This window comes from Botryllus schlosseri, chromosome 13, assembly GCF_051294905.1.
Source record: "Botryllus schlosseri isolate E-star chromosome 13, Bs_hap1, whole genome shotgun sequence".
Taxonomy (NCBI): domain Eukaryota; kingdom Metazoa; phylum Chordata; class Ascidiacea; order Stolidobranchia; family Styelidae; genus Botryllus; species Botryllus schlosseri.
Genome location: NC_137248.1, coordinates 7,177,966 through 7,196,679, shown reverse-complemented (window position 1 = coordinate 7,196,679; position 18,714 = coordinate 7,177,966). Strand labels below are relative to the sequence as shown.

The following is an 18,714-nucleotide window of genomic DNA, read 5'->3' as shown; positions in this document are numbered from 1 at the left end:
AAAGATTTCTTAACTTTGGTTGCAACTCGCTCGTAACGAATTGGTCCGTGCAATCTAGAAAAGACACAAGTTGAAGACGAATGATATGAATTTAATCAACTAAAAAGTCCTTTTGTTTTGGTGTTGGGTGTAATACAATCTGTATAATCATGAATTACTTTGATTATAATCGAGTTGCCACGACTATTCGTATTTTCGTTAAGAGTTGATTTCGAAAATGGGTATGATGGGATTTCAAAATGTGTATAATGAGAATATCGGATTGTGAATCAATGTCATCGTAAAGGACTTACTTGTCTCATGATAGCTTACATTAAAGTATACGGATTCATCTGCGAAAAATTAATTCTCGGTTATTTTTCGTATATTCAAATCTCGTACACTCAATGTTAGTCGCAAGTCGCAAGCATTGATTTGTAGTTGTCGCGTCGTGAAAACTATCAATCGCTTTTACAGTACAACGGATTTACTTGGCAGTGTTTTCATAATTGACTCTTTCGAGTGTTGTAAGATGTTGAGATGTCGAGACGAATAGAGTTTGCATTTCCAGTTTCGTAAAAAATAATTAGTTCGTTAATAAAGTTGTAGGTTCTCATGAGTTGTTATTATTCAGATCAATATGTGAATATTACAAGCGAGCAACACTATTCGTGTTCACCAGGATGAATTAATAAAGTTTACAAGTTGTAGTAATATAATCAAGTAAGTGAAAACTATATTTTTAACACCGGTTAATATTATGAATAATTCTTTTGAGTATGGTAAGATGTTAAAATGTCTCTTTGACAAACCGAAAGTCGGATCGTGAATAGAGTTGTAATGTTCCATTACTTGTTTCAAATCAATGTGTGTATAATATCGAAATGGTACTTGGAAAGATGGTAGTCATGTTTGTCAATCCTATTTCAATTCACACTACGCCAAAGTCAAAATATTCGGTCTCGGATTATCTCAATTTGCCTATAGAACATCTCGCGAATGGATTCCGACCCGTGCTATAACTAGATCGCTATGTCTAATGCATTGTCCTGTCAGTGACGTAGGGTTTTACAATTATTTCACACCTTTTTGAATAAGCGTCAACTTCCCAAAGGATTAGGGTTGGATCAGAAATAAGTGATAATTTGTCGGTATTCCAATCACCCGCTGCGACGGTTCTGTTATTCGTTACTTATTAAATTTTACCAGTGAAATCCGGTTCTGTGACAAACTGCTTACGAAAATTTCAACGCTTGAGCGATCGATGTCTGTAGCGCCAAGTCGCAAAAGATGGCTATGACCGAGACATTATGTTGTCAGCGATTGCGAGGCTTTGCAAACTATTTCACACCTATTTGGAGTGTTAGCATGTTGTTGGTGTTGGAATCACCGTCTACGCCGGCTCTGTCTGAGATTAATGATATTCTCTATAACCACCCTGACACACAAAGTCTATGTCTAGGAACTTATCCAGTAGACCAATTACCAAAGAAACCAACTAGCAGAAAATTCGCTATCATCATTAATTACGATGAATCGAGTTTGCCTGGATCTCACTGGGTGTGTATATACAGAGATGACGATACTCATTTTCATGATTCACTAGGTTTCGGACCACTAAAACCTCAGATAATCGAATTCCTGGAGCCGGATGAATTTTCCGTGACTGGGAAACAGTTACAAAGTAAAACTTCGGATGTGTGCGGAGATCATGCTATAGCATTCTTGATAAAAAGAGCTCAAGGATTTTCAGCCAAGGAATACGTGAATAATTTTGGCGATGATAAAAAAGTGAATGATACGATTGTGCGTGCTTTTGTGAAGAGTTTGATTTCAGAGTAATAAATTCAACGAATGTGTAATGTGTATACTTGTGATTCTTGTTGCGACTGTGAACAGCAGACTATTCTGTAGGTGCGAAACATCGGTATACAGGGTGCGAATAATCCGATCTGGAAGTACTATTCAGGTTACGTAGAAATCAATAGGCACAGCGCGAAAAGACTTGAGTTAGAACACGATCGGTCATTTGTCGCGACTCAACTATGACGTCTTTAAGTAGAATCCTGTGAGCGATCCCTATACCTGTAACGTTATCATGTTGCGTCTATATCAGCTACGTCACCGTGTCACCGCATCCATAAGAATAACGATATATCATTGTCGCACTCACCGTAAACGTTGGGATTACTTCAAATTGGTCATATATAATAATTTGGGATATACACATTAACTAAGAGTCAATCACGTGACTATTTACTTGATACATATCCAACACCAGTCGAGAGATGCCTATACCCGAAAGTACGATATGCCGACGCACCCATAAGAACACATTGTGAATCACCACCACTGCCTATACGCGAAATACGACACGCGAAAGTACGACGTGCGACAGATGCCTATACCTAAAAGTACGATGTGCCAACACGAGTTTCCAATACGACATGCCAACGCAGCCTATACCTAAAAGTACGATGTGCCAACACGAGTTTCCAATACGACATGCCAACGCAGCCTATACCTGAAAGTACGACGTGCGAGCGCATCCATAAGAACACATTACGATGTGCGACCGAGAGGGGGGTCCAAAAGTACGATGTGCCACCACGAGTTTTCCATACGATGTGCGACCGCACCCATAAGCCACAATGGCACACCACGACCGATCATACTAACTACTCTTGAGTACTTCGAAAACTTAGAAGTACTTCGTTACTGACCAATGACCATTTATGACAGAGGTTCCCAACCTTTTTGTCTTCAGATTTATCCCGAGTCTTCATTCCCCACTACGCAAAACTCCTATGTACCTTTTATAATAGGGTTACCCTATTTTGAGGTCCTAAAAAGAAAACACCTTTTATAAATTCTGAAAGCTCCAAGAAAACTGGGGATTTTGAAAATTTTTCTAACGATAGTATTGGGTCGACTTAACAAAAATAGGTCATCACTTTGACTCGGCTCCCAATTTTTACGTAACTGTGACGTTCGCCAAATCGCTCCCGCATTTTTCGTGGCATTTAAATCCTTTTAAGAGGAAAAATTCTCCTAAAAGAGGACATTTAGGCGTCCTCCAAGGACACTTTCAATTAATAATTTTCGATGCATACATTCCAGAGCAGTTAACTAGTTACTGTAAATATGTAGACTATCTGTATATAATATATAACAAATGCGTCTATTCCCCACCGGAAACCATTGAATTCCCAACCAGTGGGGAATTCCCCACTGGTTGGGAACCCCTGATCCATGAGTACCAATCAAACATTTGCACTTCTAATTGAAGTAGCATTGGTCCGCCCTTAATAGCGTCGGTATAACTTTACTTTGATATTTTCCTGTAATAATCCACGTATCTCATTCTAGAAATTATCTCGTTTCAGGGTATCCAAGGACAAAAGGTAAGTTCTTTCATGAGGCCACTGCGACAAATCGTGACATAAATTTTGATCTAGGGTGGAAAAGGTGACGTCGGTCCTCAAGGAGACAAAGTAGGATTCATAATATTTATTTCATCAACCATAATGTCACGGAGACAGACCTTGAAATTTTTTTACCGTTAGGGAGACGTTGGAGAGGACGGTATTGAAGGACCACAAGTAAGTTAATTACATTCCCCCTCCGAACGGTGATGACAAACTTCGATGCAACTCGCTACATAATTTCGTGATCATATTGTTCTGTTGCACTGAAATAGCAATGTTTATACTAACTTCTTATCACAGGGCCCAAAAGGAGAACCCGGCATAGAAGGTCCAATCGTATGTACAAATATTGATGCACGTGGATTTATACAAAACAAATTAATGTGACTTTTTCCTACAGGGCGAAATTGGACCAATGGGACCCCAAGGAGAAGTGGGACAAAAGGTAGTCTTAATTATATGCATCAGTTGATATAGAAAATAACTGCATTTTACAATAAATTTACAGGGAAATGTTGGGGGAAAAGGCGACGAGGGTGAAAAGGGTTCCCCTGGTGATCGAGTAAACATCTTCCCACACCTTCAGGTTTAGAGTAGATGTGACATGTTATTTGAATCTTACAGGGGTTGAAAGGTGACACAGGCGCTGACGGGGACATAGTAAGTATAACTTTAAGGTGCTAATGCTAGTTTAATGGTAATCTACAATGTTTTCTTTTCAGGGCCCTATCGGACCCATAGGTCCCAAAGGAGAACCAGGAATCGGTATTAAGGTACGGTGATTACGACTCCAAGAAGGCACAGTATCTACCTGCGACTTGTTACCGTTTTATCGGTACAAGACTATTCGACAGGGTTACCCTACCACAGCCGACATGTTCGTCGTTAACCAGATTCAATCAATCAAATGCTAATGTTATTATGACAATTTTATCAGTATATCTTTCATCATTATTTTAGGGCATGACGGGCGAGCCAGGTGAAAGGGGAGACAAGGTAGACATTTCTGTTGATTATTATCACAATAACGGTATATTTCCATACAACTGATACAATTGTGTTTATAGGGTGACGATGGTACTGTCGGAAGACCGGGAAATGAGGTAAGAAAACAAGAATTATGAATGTGACACGACCAGAGTTCCCCATTCTCGTTTCTATAGGGACCGAAAGGAAACAGGGGGCTGTGTGGTAAACCAGGACCTGCTGGGTCGAAGGTAATGAAAGCTGTTTTTCATCGATACTCACAGATATTACCATGTCATTACTCCTGATATAGGGAGAACCTGGTCTTCCTGGGATCGATGGTGTCGATGGAGAAGCCGTAAGATAGATTGCCCGAATCGTAAATGTCAGGTTTCACCACCAGATTTCCATATTAGGGTCCAACCGGAATACAGGGGCCCAGTGGCCCCGAAGGCGTACCTGGCCAAAAGGGTTCTCGGGGAGAACCAGGTAGAAATGGAGAAGATGGTCCGACTGGGCCACGCGGACCGAGTGGTCCTGAAGGTCCTCAGGTAACTGCAGCAGATGATGGAATAAAGTCGGGACTAAAATGTCTTCGGCTACATCAGTAGATAATGACTGACTGCATAAATATATCGAATCCGGGTGTCTGAAAAGAGTTTTTCAGGGTGAACGCGGTTTACCGGGAAGAGACGGCGCGGATTCAGATGTGCCTGGACCAAGAGGACCGGAAGGACCCAGAGGACCTAAGGTAATTGTAAAAAAGCAGAGGCATCGAACGATCACCATAAAAATATTCCTCATAGGGAGAACGCGGAATTCCGGGACGAAATGGTGCCGATGGATTGGAAGGAACTCGTGGGAGGCAAGGACCCAGAGTAAGTAGCTTAAGGCTGGTGTTCTAACACACCAAAACATCATAATAGATTGTAGTGAAGGGCCCAGCAAACTAATATAGGGTGCTTAATACGGCGATGAAGTAATTGCGGATCGCGGGACAGAAAAAATTGACCATATAGCCTGACCTTCTTTTGATTTAAATACAGAGCAGCCCCTTGGATGACTTTTAAACTTTGCTTGTGTGATAATTTGGTCCCTACCAATGAACAAATAACCGCCATATGTGCTAGGGATAGCAATCGTGTCTAACACCAGAGTCATTTTAGTCATCGTTTCTATCTTGTAAACCTTGGCGAGTAAATTCGAGGCATGCCATCACGATAGAATTAGGTAACTGTAAAAGACAACGGGATGTTACTTCGGTGGATTCTTTATACCAGCTTATTTCATAAGTAGGCCGCATGCTATGATATAGTGAGCATGCACCCCAATATGTCGATGGAGATGGGCGGCTATCAATCCTCATTTATTTGCATCATATTAAGGGTCTTCCAGGCCAGAAGGGGGAAGAAGGCAGGATCGACCTTGATGCGATGCGTGCACAATTGGTGGAGATCATCCGGGAACTTCTCCCTGGAGGTGATGGATATAACTAAACACGCAACACGAATATATAGTAAACTCGGAACATATAGCTCAAACATTACATCAAACAGTTCGATATAGAGATATTTGGGAGATATATGTATAGGCTATATAACATCTGGGATGAATAGGAATTTAAATGTGGATTTTGAAGAATTCACGTAGCGGCTGTGTGTGGACTTGTGATAACAAGATGATACATAAATTTAAAATTTGATGCTCAAATCCGGTACAACATTATGAATTAGATACAGCACATAGATTACATTGGTATCAGGCGCGCGTACAATAGGCTATGCTTCATCGTATTACATATTTCGGACATATTCCCACTGCTGGTTGCGCCGGCGTGTCATGCAGGTTATTTGTTATATTATTTATAATCTGATTTATATTTTCTTTTCAGAATGCGGTAAGAGACTGAGTGAAGAGAATGGCCATATGCGCATGTAATGTGTTTGCCAACCAGGTTTATAACCTTACACGAAGTAGAAATCCGGATGCATCGTTGGAATTTCAGCATATTGAGTCCGTCATCAACACCAACAGTCACTACGTTGTGTCAATGTTCAATGTTGCTTGATCGAATCGGATGCATGCGTTTTCGATAAAGTCTATAAATACCATTAACCTGTATCCTGGATACACTGCACCGAAACACCATAACTAGTTATGATGAAATAAGTCACTGTAAGTCACGTCTAAAGCATAAAACACTGACCGGTTACAACAAAAACGGATGTGAATGAAGTACGCGAATTCCTAAGTATAGTACAATCAATGCCATTTTCACTTTGATTTTATTGTCGATACTAGAATCGATACGTAGGGTGATAACCGAAATCCTAAACGCACGATTCTGAAGGCCCATTCGTTATTATTTCATACATCTAATCGTAACCTCCGCACACCAACCCACAGTTTCTGACTTGACGGACACCCAGTGCTCAGAATACCCTGTCGATCTCGTGTTTCTAATCGACGGAAGCGACTCAATCGACCGTGACGACTTCAACGCCGTTCAAGACTGGATTTTGAAGACGGTGGATAGGTTCGAGCCCGCAAACCGAACCCAGAAACTCCAAGTCGACGTCGTGCAATTTTCCGAGAACGTGGAAACAGAAGTGCACCAACTGGTACAGGTCTCCTCAGATGAAATAAGCGAGGCGGTGGAAAGCATTGACCAGATGCGATCCGGCACGAAAACATACAAAGGACTGAGATACGTCAACAGTGACGTGACACCGCACACGAGAGATAATTCCTACAAGATTCTCGTCACCATGAGCGACGGCGACGCGAGCGAAGACCGCGATCAGCAAGCGATCGACACGGCCAGAAACGATTACGATCTCATGCTGGCGGTTGGTATCGGGGAAAAGATTCACGAAGAGCAACTCCAAGATTTCGCATACAAGAGCAGCCCGATATCGGTTGACGACTTTACGTCACTCGCCGGCATCATTGACAGAATTGTAGAAGCAAGTTGTAGGAGTATCCAAGAAGGTAAATCGTGGTTTTGACACGGGCCGGTAATCCGCCGTTGAATCAAAATCATTGCCTGCTGAAATGGGTGCAGTAGATTGCTACCAATTTTGGGAATGAATACCTGCTATTGCTTATGGAATCAAGATCTTATCGTTTCTTGATGTGGATTCCACATCATACCTCTCTGAATCCGATAATTGTCCGAAGTACTTGAAACTTTGACGGATACACCCACCGACAACATTCTCACTTTGAATGGACACAATTACTTCACTGTGTTACGAATGAACACTTGAACACAACGTACAATGCGTCTCGCCGTACGTCTAGCGCTGGTAATACTACATAGCGCACCCACATACGCATGGTTAGCACTTAGCACTGTTTCCGATTTAGACTGTAATGAAATGAGGCGAGGCGGATTAATTACAGTAGGTTCAACTAGACTTAGCCAATATTATGAAAACTACAATGACACGCATGAGTTATTATAATAAGATCCTTAAACTGCCTGCGCGAAATAAATATCCCATGCTTGTAGCACATTGCATGAACTAGTGAATGCATTGCTTTTCGACCATGCCTATATTTCTTCGGCATATCTCATATTCTATTTTTATATTCGTCACATCACAGGACAAGGGCGGCCAGGTGGAGGTGAGAATGATTTGGTAGCCTTGCATAAACCCACTTCAAGCGGAGATAATAAAGTTAGATGATCCGGGAGAACGCTAATCATGTGATTACAAACTGCTAATCGGGACGCATTTCGGGCGAAGATAATAAAGTTAGCCGACCCGGAAGAATGCTAATCGTGTGATTAAATACTGCCAATCGCGACGCACCAAGTTGGAAACGGTTACGCGCGATGGTTAGTCGAGGTGTCCCGAGTTCTCAATCCAGTGGCGTTATCTGTTACAACATAATCCGAAAACGCGTTAGAGGCAGTCAGTTGTCAATTTGTTGAATGAAACAGCAGCATGCTGATAACGATACTGCCACTGCAGTAGCTAGAATTATCATCATCGCGAAATGAAAGTCGTGTCCAATTCGTACGTTACAGCTAAGAAACGGATTATAGAATATTGATATATCTATGCAATGGCGGGTACATAATTCGTTGATTGTTTAGTGCAGCCATTACCTAGGAGTTAAATATCGGAAATATTTGTGCGTAGGAATAGTACGCAGTTTTTATACATAACTAATTATCTATAGTTTGATCCGGTTTGTTAAATCATGAGATTAACACTAACTTTATGCGCTGCGATCAACTGGTGTCCTTAATCCTGGGTTGATAAATCCTGACGTACGAGATAATCGACTTCATTGCTAATCCAACTTTATTATCTCCGCCCTTAGACTCTCGATTGCGTTGACTGCGTTAGTTCGCGGTACCTAATTATGGCAGTTTTAGTGTATGTTGTCAACTACCAACTACTTGGCATCGCTCAATACACGCATATCGCAGTAGCACAAAGCACTTTTGAGATACCGTGCATTCCCAATAATCATTCTCTCGCCCTACCTGAAACAAGAGAGAGGTTGTAATCTATTAAATGCATTTGTCCTTGCTAAACTGTGATTGATTCTGATGCTGTAATCTTACTAAACCTTTAATAATTTGTGTGTGATATCCATCTATACATTTGCATGATTATCTGAGATCGTGTGCATACTTTTCCGTTGCAATATAACGGCATGGCCATCAGTCTATGATAGAAATTGGAATACTATTTCTCCATTAGACTAGGAATTCGTCCATAACTTCCATATATATATTATATATTCATATTGATATGAGTATCGCATGCTTCATACATTAATACATTGCAGTAACGAAGATGCGCGTTGAGTTATCGCAACCCGACTTCCTAATGATCGATCGAATACGACAAAATGCGCCCGCTTCTTCGCGAAATCCAAACACTGATTTAACACACCGTGAATCGGAACACCCGCATGTAGATTAACAACACTTGTCTCACAACACAATGACATACACCATATCGCATAATGGAAGACCCTAAAATCCATTTCAATCATAACAGTAAAGACGCGACATCGCTAGACTGTTGGATAAGTGGGAGAAATCGAAAATGATGCATCGAGGCATCCTCGTTACTGCAATGAAAACGATCGTTAACAGTTTAACTTATTTCTGACGTAATCGTGACATGATTCTCCTTACTTTTCCAATAGTCAGTCGACGTCGCAGACGCCACACTGAAGGACATCGCCACCACACACACCAAAAGAAATCAGCGTTCAAGCCGCCAATAATAGAAAGCTAAGAAGACACCGAAAAAGACTGAAGCGAATTCAAATATTAACTCTCTATTTCGTGACGCTGCTTCAGCTATTTTACCGACTTTTCCTGAATCACTTCAAAGTTATCGATAATTACGAATAGTTCCATTAGGTTACTTCGACTTCAAGTATACTCTTTACTAAATAATCTAACTCTAATTGCGATCTTCTTCAAATTGGTAACGTCGCTTTTTATGTTGACTTCGCTGATAGCATATCTGTTTAGTTTCATAAGTGAAGTCATATGTGTATATTGAATTTTTCTGAAAGACGAAAACGCGCAATTTCCGTGTATTCCAAGCCCACAGAGCGGTGTGTTTGCAAATTTTTTGTACTTTCGCGCGTTGTCCTGGTGGTACATACTAAACAATAGCTAAATGCAATATAAATATGTACGTCGTAATCAGACTCAGGCATGACCATCACCGGTATCTTCAATTCCTTATCAGTGTAATTGCATAATGTTCATGACTGATTGACATTTCCCTGTATTTCACGATATCCACCATGACCCGGACTCATTCAATGCTTACATCTGAAAGATCTAAAGTCTGTTGATTCTTATGAACAATCGAATTGATTCTATTGATACTGCGTCTGGATTCACATCCTGTTCCGGTTTATAGGTTAATTCCTGTGGTTCTTGGCACTGAGTAACAGAATAAATTCATATTAAACAAAATGAAAAGCACATCATTGGCATTCGATCGGTCAGGAGGAAAGGAATGGTCGTTCGAAACCGATTTAGAAAGTTAATGCATATGTGTTCAGTTCTAGGTTATATATTTGCATGATTCAAGCATGTCGTAGGGGTGAGGGGTATATACATGTTCCAGGTTTTTAAAATGCTGAACTACATTAACTTTGCATGTGAACTTGTCATGAAACAGGTGATCTTGAGTTCTGGATTTCTATTTCTGATAGCCTTTAACTGTAAGAGTTGTTACGACCCACTTGCTGCTATTTTTAGAAAAACAATAATTAGATATGCATCATTATGATGTAGCCTACAATTAGTGGTAGATCGACAGCCAGAAGCAGATATAGCGCGGAAAAATGCCTGAAACTTAGCCTTTCCAGCTGTAAGACCAACATTTACATCCGCGATCACATTCGGATCAAGATTGCGAATCTGCGGGCACAATTTAAATTCAAATTATAAGAACGGTTTCATTCAAACCACATAGTTTCTCATAGTCGTGCGATCAAGAATGAAATCTCTTGCAACAAAGATTATAGGCGTGAGGTTCTAAGCCAGGGGTCGCCAACTCAAAATAGGTCGCGGGCCACTTTACCAATTTCCTGGAGGCCGCGGGCCGCATGACATCAATATCGATATAAAAGTAGGCAACGCAGTTCAACAACCACGTCTGATAACTCTACGTTATTACAACGCTGTGCTTTCTAACATAGGCGACGGTTATAGTCACCACAAAAGAACTAATATTTTATTGAACAAACACAAATACAACAAAAAGTATCATGATCATCAAGGTCATTATATTTTGGACTATGAGCTGTACACGATACCTGACAATGACAACACTCTTTAGCCGCTAAAACAGGGGTGGCCAACATTTTTGTAATTCACGGCCGCATTTCGCGTACTCATGTAGCCTGCGGCCGCATACCGGTGGTTAGTCGTGATAAACTAGCTGGGGCCAAATACCCACGTTATCATGTCCATGTCCATTGCCGGTACACTCCGAACTAATCTATATGCACATATCGGCTTACTATGCGCACCAAATCGTTAGTAGTTATGTTGTAAAGAGCCACAGAGAACCAATCTGCAGTCGCGCGAAGCGCGAAAAATTTTTCATGTTCATGAGTGAATTTCGTCAATAAATATTAGTATAGTTTCACATATTACTATAAAATATTTATCCTTTCTCGGCCAATGTGATCAGATTCCCAGATACAGCTGATGCAGTGGGTATCTGCGAAAACGTAGGGTTGTTATTATAAGTGTCGACAGCCGCATAATTTTCCTTCTACTGCTGCAGATTGGCCACCCATGGATTGAAGAATCAATATTGGGGTTAGCTATACACGGTATAGGCCTACTTGCTAGACAACTATCTCCTCGTAAAGCATGGTCTTTTGGAGCGCCCGAAGTCGTTTTGCAGGCGTCTCGGTCTTGGCAGTGGTGGGCCATTGCACGACAAGGCAATATGCCCATTCGTACCAGCAAATTCTTCATCCATGGAATGATATTACCATGCCGAAGCCGTATCAACTAGTGAGTAATAGTGATAGTGGGCACATAGAATGGCTCACTTTGAAAAACAACAACATTATGTTTCAACTGAAATCAATTTTAGCGTTTCAACATGATTTACTAAGCGTTTTTCTGAATTTTTTTCAAATCAGGTCGCGGGCCGCAAAATAGGACCTCGCGGGCCGCGTGTTGGAGACCCCTGTTCTAAGCTGTTAAATTCATACCTTGGTTTGCTCTCTGTATTTCTAATTAGTAAAGAGTTGGGATAGTATATCCAGATTAAATTAAATCGAGCACACACCACATCGAGTTCTGACTTGAAATTGACCTTTTTCGAAATTATATGATCTCTTGTACAGCGAACGAGACAAAATACCACAGCGGCTCGATTACACATAACTGGCTTATACATAACGGTTTCAATTACAATTCGAAGAAACAACAACTACGACCAGACCAGACTGGAAGGAGCCTACGCCTCCCCCAATCACCCGTCCCCCAAGTAGAGGCGATGGGTCAACACGTGACGGGTTCACACAATGCGCCGACAGTAGCGCGGACATCGCATTCCTGATAGACGGAAGTTCGTCAGTAGGTGACGAAGATTTCAACATACTTCGGCAATTTCTTAGCGACACAATTGAGAGTTTCGTACCCACCAGTTCCAAGGGCTTCCGAATCTCCGTCGTTCAATACAACGACAGAACAAGGTTTGTGAAGCGTCTTCTTCCTTTCGAGTTGTACTTGGTATTTCAACATTCAATTATCATACAAATCGCAATATAATGAAGACGAAGCACATCGCATGACCAATCCGTGTCTCAGAAATCCAAGTGATTTATTTTTATAACGATATTGAGTGGCCATGGTGAAGTTGTTAACCAACGCCACCCAGAACAGAGAAAGGTTAAAGTTAGCCGGAAACTCAACATGCGAGGATATTGTTGAAAAAAAACTTTTATCAATCTTCATTTATTGACAGGACCGAACTGAGCTTCGAGCAATCAATAAACAGACAAGCTGTAATAGACGCAATCACTGGGATGACATATATAACTGGGGATACCCGGACCGGCAATGCCTTGGACACAATCGGAGAAGAATTCAAGGGCATAAGAAACTCCGGTAGTCGAGCAAGAGTCCCACAGGTAATGAATTTGCATTTGATGCCGCACCCCTCGTGACATAGACTATCTATATAGCCTATATAACTCATCATAGTGACTGGGACACTGCCCTCTGAAACACACAAGTGGCGAACAGTGATCTATGAGAAAAATATTATTTAAAAAAACCGAAGTGGATGTTCTGGTATATATTTCCCTCTAAAATAAATAGAATCTAGTTTGCTTTGTTACTTATTAACTCCCATTCAACTAATTCATGTTATTTGTTATTTCATTACTAATATGAAATGGAAATGCCGCTTAGTTACAGCAAGGAAATAAAGCAAAAATAAATAGTCTGCATTTTCGGCATCTTAATAGAACAATCCAATTGCAAGACAGAGAAGTTCCTTCAGGTGTACACAACCAGAACGATTTATTTGCTGCATCCTTTCTCTTTCTCTTCAAGTCAAACGTTCCCTTTGAATGTACGGACTACGAGTATTTACCATAACTCAAACATTCGTTTATGGGTACAAAATAATACTGGATACGAACCTCTTACAATGTCCGGATATGCATTGAGCCATTGTACATTTTTCCACAGGTTGCCATCGTATTTACGGACGGTAGAAGCCAAGATGACGTAAGAGAATCTGCTCTAGCTTTGCACGAAGCAGGTACATACTAAGCATATTACTACTTTAGTGTCGAGTGATGCTTGTCAGCTTGTTTTTCTTCTGCAGTGTATTTAATAGTGTCCATTATTATCGATGCAAGTGGTTCCTTACCGTGTAGTGTCAGGGTAATAGATTTTCCGGTGTGTCAGGAAACCCGATTTTCGTTAGCCAATTTGTGACATGGTACATGTACTGTATAGCATTAAAATCATTAGGTGTGTTTGTAGACAATCGGCGGAAATTATTGATTATTGTCAGAATGTCAGATTTCCGAACCGAACGACCCGGCCTTACTTGATTTTATGCCCTGTAATGTGACTTGAGGACTGTGATTGGTGCAGCGCGTAAATCCATTTAAGACTATTTAACAATTTTATTGGTGATAGTATATTTCTAAAATCATGCATCCATTATTTATGAACTCTGAACAGGTGTGAGCGTATTGGCTGTCGGAGTGACTGGTACGTCGATCCAACAGGAGTTGAGGGATATCGCTTCTTCTCCGGACAAAATATTCAGTGTTAGCTCTTACGACGCTATTGATAGCATCAAGGAGGATATATTGAAGGGAATCTGTGCCAGCGTTGAGGGAAACTATATCGGTAAATGTATATGATGAAATACCAAATTTGGTTTGTGAACAACTGTGCCAAGTTCATTGACTGTGATTACTGCTGCGCAGGACCGTAACTTCCGCACCACAAACCCACCAATTGGGGGCCCGAGATCGAAGGGGGCCCAAAATTATTTCGTGAATTAACAGAAATCATAGAGTTATTTTTTTCAAAATAACATTCGCGGTGCGCCCGATTTAATGTTGACAAATATCTTGATTATTGAGTGCCCTTCCCCCAACAAAAATACGCATCATATATAGAAATGGACACTTCGGCGTCGGCTATTACCGCGTCACGACGCACCGAGACATATAAAGTTATAGGCCATGTAACATGCGACTCCTAGACGTGTGCCAGAACGATAAGAAGCGAGAAGACATTGGCCGAAAAGGACTGCCCTTGTTCTAACCGAAAACTTCGATAAATATACATTATGTTTAATTGTCCATAGGTGCCTAGATGGCTGGCGCAAAATGTTCCGGTCCTGGCGATCTGGGCCCCACAAGACTAATGCCATCTCGAGGAAACATTATTGGCCAGTAAAGAAATACCAATTTGAAATCGTGTACGTCTTTTAGTTTAGTACGTTCGGGCGATTTCAATATCTTTTTTTGACATAGCAGATAGGAGCTAGGAGGTCCCGAAATAGCATCATGTAACGAAGTCATTATACCAACGGGTACGCCCGAAGATGTTTAATTATCATTTAGGGGCCCTACATTTTCAAACACACCTCCCTCAGCCCTACCGGTAAATCTGATTACGTGAGCAGAGGGAGGATAGAAATTGATAGCGATATATATGCAATTCCCGATCATATACTGAGCGATTCAATCATGAATTATTAAAAAAATTCGAGCCTCGCGCGTTTAGGTGACATAAGCTCGCTCACTTAACGGACACCCAATGTAGATGATAAGTAGCGGCAAACAGCGTATATGGCCTGAGGGGTGTCTGGCGGGCGAAGCCTCCCCCAGAAGCTCGGTTTTTCACCTTATATGGGGCCCAAGACCAACGTTTTTTAGGGGGGCTGACGGAGTGCTGTCACGACCTGCTGCTACGTTCCGAATCTGACATTAATCAGATAACCGCTAACCTTACTCTTACCGTTTTATACATGTTTTACATGCGTATTGTCACTTACTTAGATCCCTTCAGAGACTAAGGCAATGTCTCGGGGAATATTAGTTTGGGTGATACATTGTCATAACTTTGGAAATCAAAGACGAAAACACTGCCAGTCGCCTTCAGGTCTATTTTTTATGCTTAGCTCATTTGTCACAAGTAGCGTGTATAGTGTATATTTAATAACTGACCTATGACGTATATTGCGGTACAATGTACCTAAAAAGCAAAACGATATGGGAGTTAAGAACACACACCGGTTCAATTGGCGGGAGGTGTCATGCATGCTTCATTGTTGCTGTTACTAACAATTTTCCGAATAGACGATCTCACTAAATCGCTCGTAACATTGCCGCTTCATCATCTCGTCCAACTTACTGATTGCGTACTCACTCGCTCTGTCGCCATGTGTTGTTTACCTCTGCCATCTATCTTTTGCATAATCCTCTTCGAATGAAACTTATAACGTTGGCACAAACTTCAGTTTATGACGACTTGGGAGAGCCCATTCAGCATATCTCGTACGGGGATGATGATGAAGATACTACAAGAGGTTGGAATAGATTTATTTCGGTTCTCATCATTACCTTTCATTGCAATTACCATCTCTCTACCTTTTCCACCCTTCCTCTCATCATTTATTGCATCATTATCGGTGTCCGTTAGAAAATTCATTGGTGATATCATCAGCGCGTCGTATGTAGCGCGAGCATGAGAGCAGCCGGTTTTATGTCTGTTAATTGATATAACACCATAACTGGCAGGATCTTGTTTATCGACACTTAAAAAGACTCGAAGACTTATAAGATTACGGTACCCAAAAGCGGATTCTCGCATTTGGGACACATATAGTAGTTTGTAGCATAACAGTAAAGCTACAAGGAAATACGTATGGGTAAATCAACAACACTTTCGATTAAACTAATGCAATCCTGCCAGCATGACAGTGAGCATACGATCCACCACGTTTCGAAATAGCGATATTGGAAACATTGTTATAAGAATTCCTCGTATCATAGGTCGCATGAAAGCTTTAGTATTCAAGCCTGGAATTGAGGGTAACAACTGTCTCAGGTTAAGATAGCAACGAAAATCATAGACACGATTCAAATATGTGGACGGGTGGACAAGTTTATTTTGGTTTCGTGACGATACACTTGTTCGCATTGTATGCGGAAATCAAAGTATTATTTTTGACTCGGAACCACGTGATTTAATAACTACCCTGCTGAGAATACGCAATAATCGGCAAATGATATTTTTCGCAGACGAAGAAACCTCTGGTGGATCGGTATACGATGATGAAGACGAAGAGCCCAGTGAACTATCTTGATGAGTTCCAGGGACTTTCCCCTTTTTAGGCATCTGAATAGTTTTTGCCGTTTCTTCAAATGCATTATCTGCTGTATGTGCAGCTACTAGGCCATTGTTGTACTCAAGTATATATATATATGCTGTCGAATGTTTTGACGAAGCTTTATCCGAAACACGTCTTGATTGATTGAGCATGGCAATAATGCGCATTTTATGTCTATGTCACATATATAGCATCTTGCATCAACCAATGTAGGGTGATGAAATGGATCCAATACCATCCTTGATTATCATCATTATAACATTATAATTAATACGTATAAGGAATTATTTACTCTCTTGCTGAAAAACTTTTTTTATTTGAATTATAAAACCAATTTCGGAAAATACAAAATGACTTAGAATGAGAGCTTTAGTCAATACAAAGGTGTTGTCCTTGTTGACAACACAATCAGTCCTTCACAGAGACTGATACAACTCGACGGCGAGTTGGACTGGAGCAATCGCTGCGAGTATAACTGACTTCGATTTCTAACTGACTACATATAGTCCGGACACAATAAGTTTCCATTTGTGTGTATTGTAGAATGGCGATCAAACAACCCAGACTATAGCATATCGTTAAAAAATACGCTGGCAGATACTCTAAATGAGAAATAACATTAATTAGAGTCAGATTCAGAGCGGCGTGGATGCCCTGTTTACACCACGGCCGCTTTCGGGAAGAATGATTTCTGATCCAGTTTCTTCTCGCATGCGGCGAGGTGACTCGAGCATGACCAACCATAGATCTAGACCAAACCACCGTGACAGGTGTACTATGAGTACTGTTTCGATGATCATATCAATTCCCAGTTCTTTATAAAACGGGAAGTTGGTTACTGGTCTCGTGAATCTTCTGCATCAGTGCGACTGCGACAGTAACTTTCGTTTAAGACAGTGGTTCCAAGCATGGACGATTTTGAGAGTTACTGGGGCGAAAATACCAAAGCAGGTGACTGGGGGACGAAACTGTTCAAACGTCCAGTAAGATATATTTAATTAACACGACCAAATGTGCACGTGAAGGCGGCTTATTCTGCATATGAACTCAACAGAAAGTTCAGCATGTCCTCGGAAAAATGACCCTTTGTTTTAGTCAATTCACCAGCGATCAGAGTTAGGTGAATAAATTTCCCGCTTATACGACCAATTTTACGGATCCATAAATTGGGGGGGGGGGCGAAAATTTGTGTCAAGCTTGATAAGGGGGCGATGAGTCGAAAAAGGTTGGGAACCACTGGTCTAGTGGGATATATTCAATAAACACGGCCAAAATATGCACTTGAAGACGGCTTATTCTGCACTGTGCGAAAAAAGGTCAACTCAACGGAAGTATAGACGCGGTAACCGGTTTTCCGAAAAATGACACCGGTAATGTAGTCAATTCACCAGCGATCATAGCTAGATGAATGAATTTCCCAGTTATATGTCCTATTTGTCGAATCCATGAATTTAGGGGCGAAAATATGTGTCGAGCTTGATAAGTGGACGATGAGACGAAAAAGGTTGGGAACCATTGCTGGTTTAAGACGACGCGACCAGAAATGTCTAGGGGTGTCCGGTTGCCCAGCTGTGAAGTCACGTATTTCGTATCTATTTTGTCAGATTGTAATGTGGCAATAGCACTTTTGTAATCCACTTTCAGCATCGTACAGATAAGGATATAAATTTAGAGTGGGGACTGATAGGTATGCTAAGGCATCTAAATCCGCTCATCCAACTTGCAATGTTTTTGTTGGCATTTACAAGTTCACTGAAGTAAATACTTGAAGCGTTTCCTGATATAGATCAACAGCGAGTGGCTCAAGTTTATTAAAAACTCACCGTGACGCCATTAATATTTTCAATATCTGGTGAAAGGAGATAGTTGAGCTGACATGCGACTCCGCAGTTCATAATCACTTTGAGGAAGTTGGTTTTGAGAGTTTCTGGACAGCAAACTTTTGACTTTAT

General features: G+C 41.0%; 1 protein-coding gene across 4 annotated transcripts in view; it reads left to right on the top strand.

Annotated features, from left to right (window-relative positions):
• LOC145454245 (matrilin-1-like) overlaps positions 1 to 17,126 on the top strand; it is a 29,534-nt gene extending 12,408 nt beyond the window's left edge. The window contains exons 4-27 of one of the 4 annotated variants that reach the window (XM_080332244.1): positions 3,366 to 3,383; positions 3,438 to 3,473; positions 3,546 to 3,581; positions 3,708 to 3,743; positions 3,808 to 3,852; positions 3,916 to 3,969; positions 4,032 to 4,067; positions 4,130 to 4,180; positions 4,368 to 4,403; positions 4,475 to 4,510; positions 4,571 to 4,624; positions 4,687 to 4,731; positions 4,790 to 4,924; positions 5,041 to 5,124; positions 5,180 to 5,251; positions 5,759 to 5,846; positions 6,768 to 7,364; positions 7,983 to 8,003; positions 12,314 to 12,587; positions 12,860 to 13,025; positions 13,591 to 13,663; positions 14,095 to 14,265; positions 15,890 to 15,958; positions 16,674 to 17,126. In XM_080332244.1, the coding sequence (XP_080188370.1) occupies positions 3,823 to 3,852; positions 3,916 to 3,969; positions 4,032 to 4,067; positions 4,130 to 4,180; positions 4,368 to 4,403; positions 4,475 to 4,510; positions 4,571 to 4,624; positions 4,687 to 4,731; positions 4,790 to 4,924; positions 5,041 to 5,124; positions 5,180 to 5,251; positions 5,759 to 5,846; positions 6,768 to 7,364; positions 7,983 to 8,003; positions 12,314 to 12,587; positions 12,860 to 13,025; positions 13,591 to 13,663; positions 14,095 to 14,265; positions 15,890 to 15,958; positions 16,674 to 16,738 (2,157 nt within the window). In that variant the 5' untranslated portion in view covers positions 3,366 to 3,383; positions 3,438 to 3,473; positions 3,546 to 3,581; positions 3,708 to 3,743; positions 3,808 to 3,822 and the 3' untranslated portion in view covers positions 16,739 to 17,126. The remainder of the gene's footprint in view (positions 1 to 3,365; positions 3,384 to 3,437; positions 3,474 to 3,545; positions 3,582 to 3,707; positions 3,744 to 3,807; positions 3,853 to 3,915; positions 3,970 to 4,031; positions 4,068 to 4,129; positions 4,181 to 4,367; positions 4,404 to 4,474; positions 4,511 to 4,570; positions 4,625 to 4,686; positions 4,732 to 4,789; positions 4,925 to 5,040; positions 5,125 to 5,179; positions 5,252 to 5,758; positions 5,847 to 6,767; positions 7,365 to 7,982; positions 8,004 to 12,313; positions 12,588 to 12,859; positions 13,026 to 13,590; positions 13,664 to 14,094; positions 14,266 to 15,889; positions 15,959 to 16,673) is intronic. The other 3 variants (XM_080332246.1, XM_080332247.1, XM_080332245.1) reach the window with 3 other exon arrangements.
• Positions 17,127 to 18,714: the final 1,588 nt, after the last annotated feature.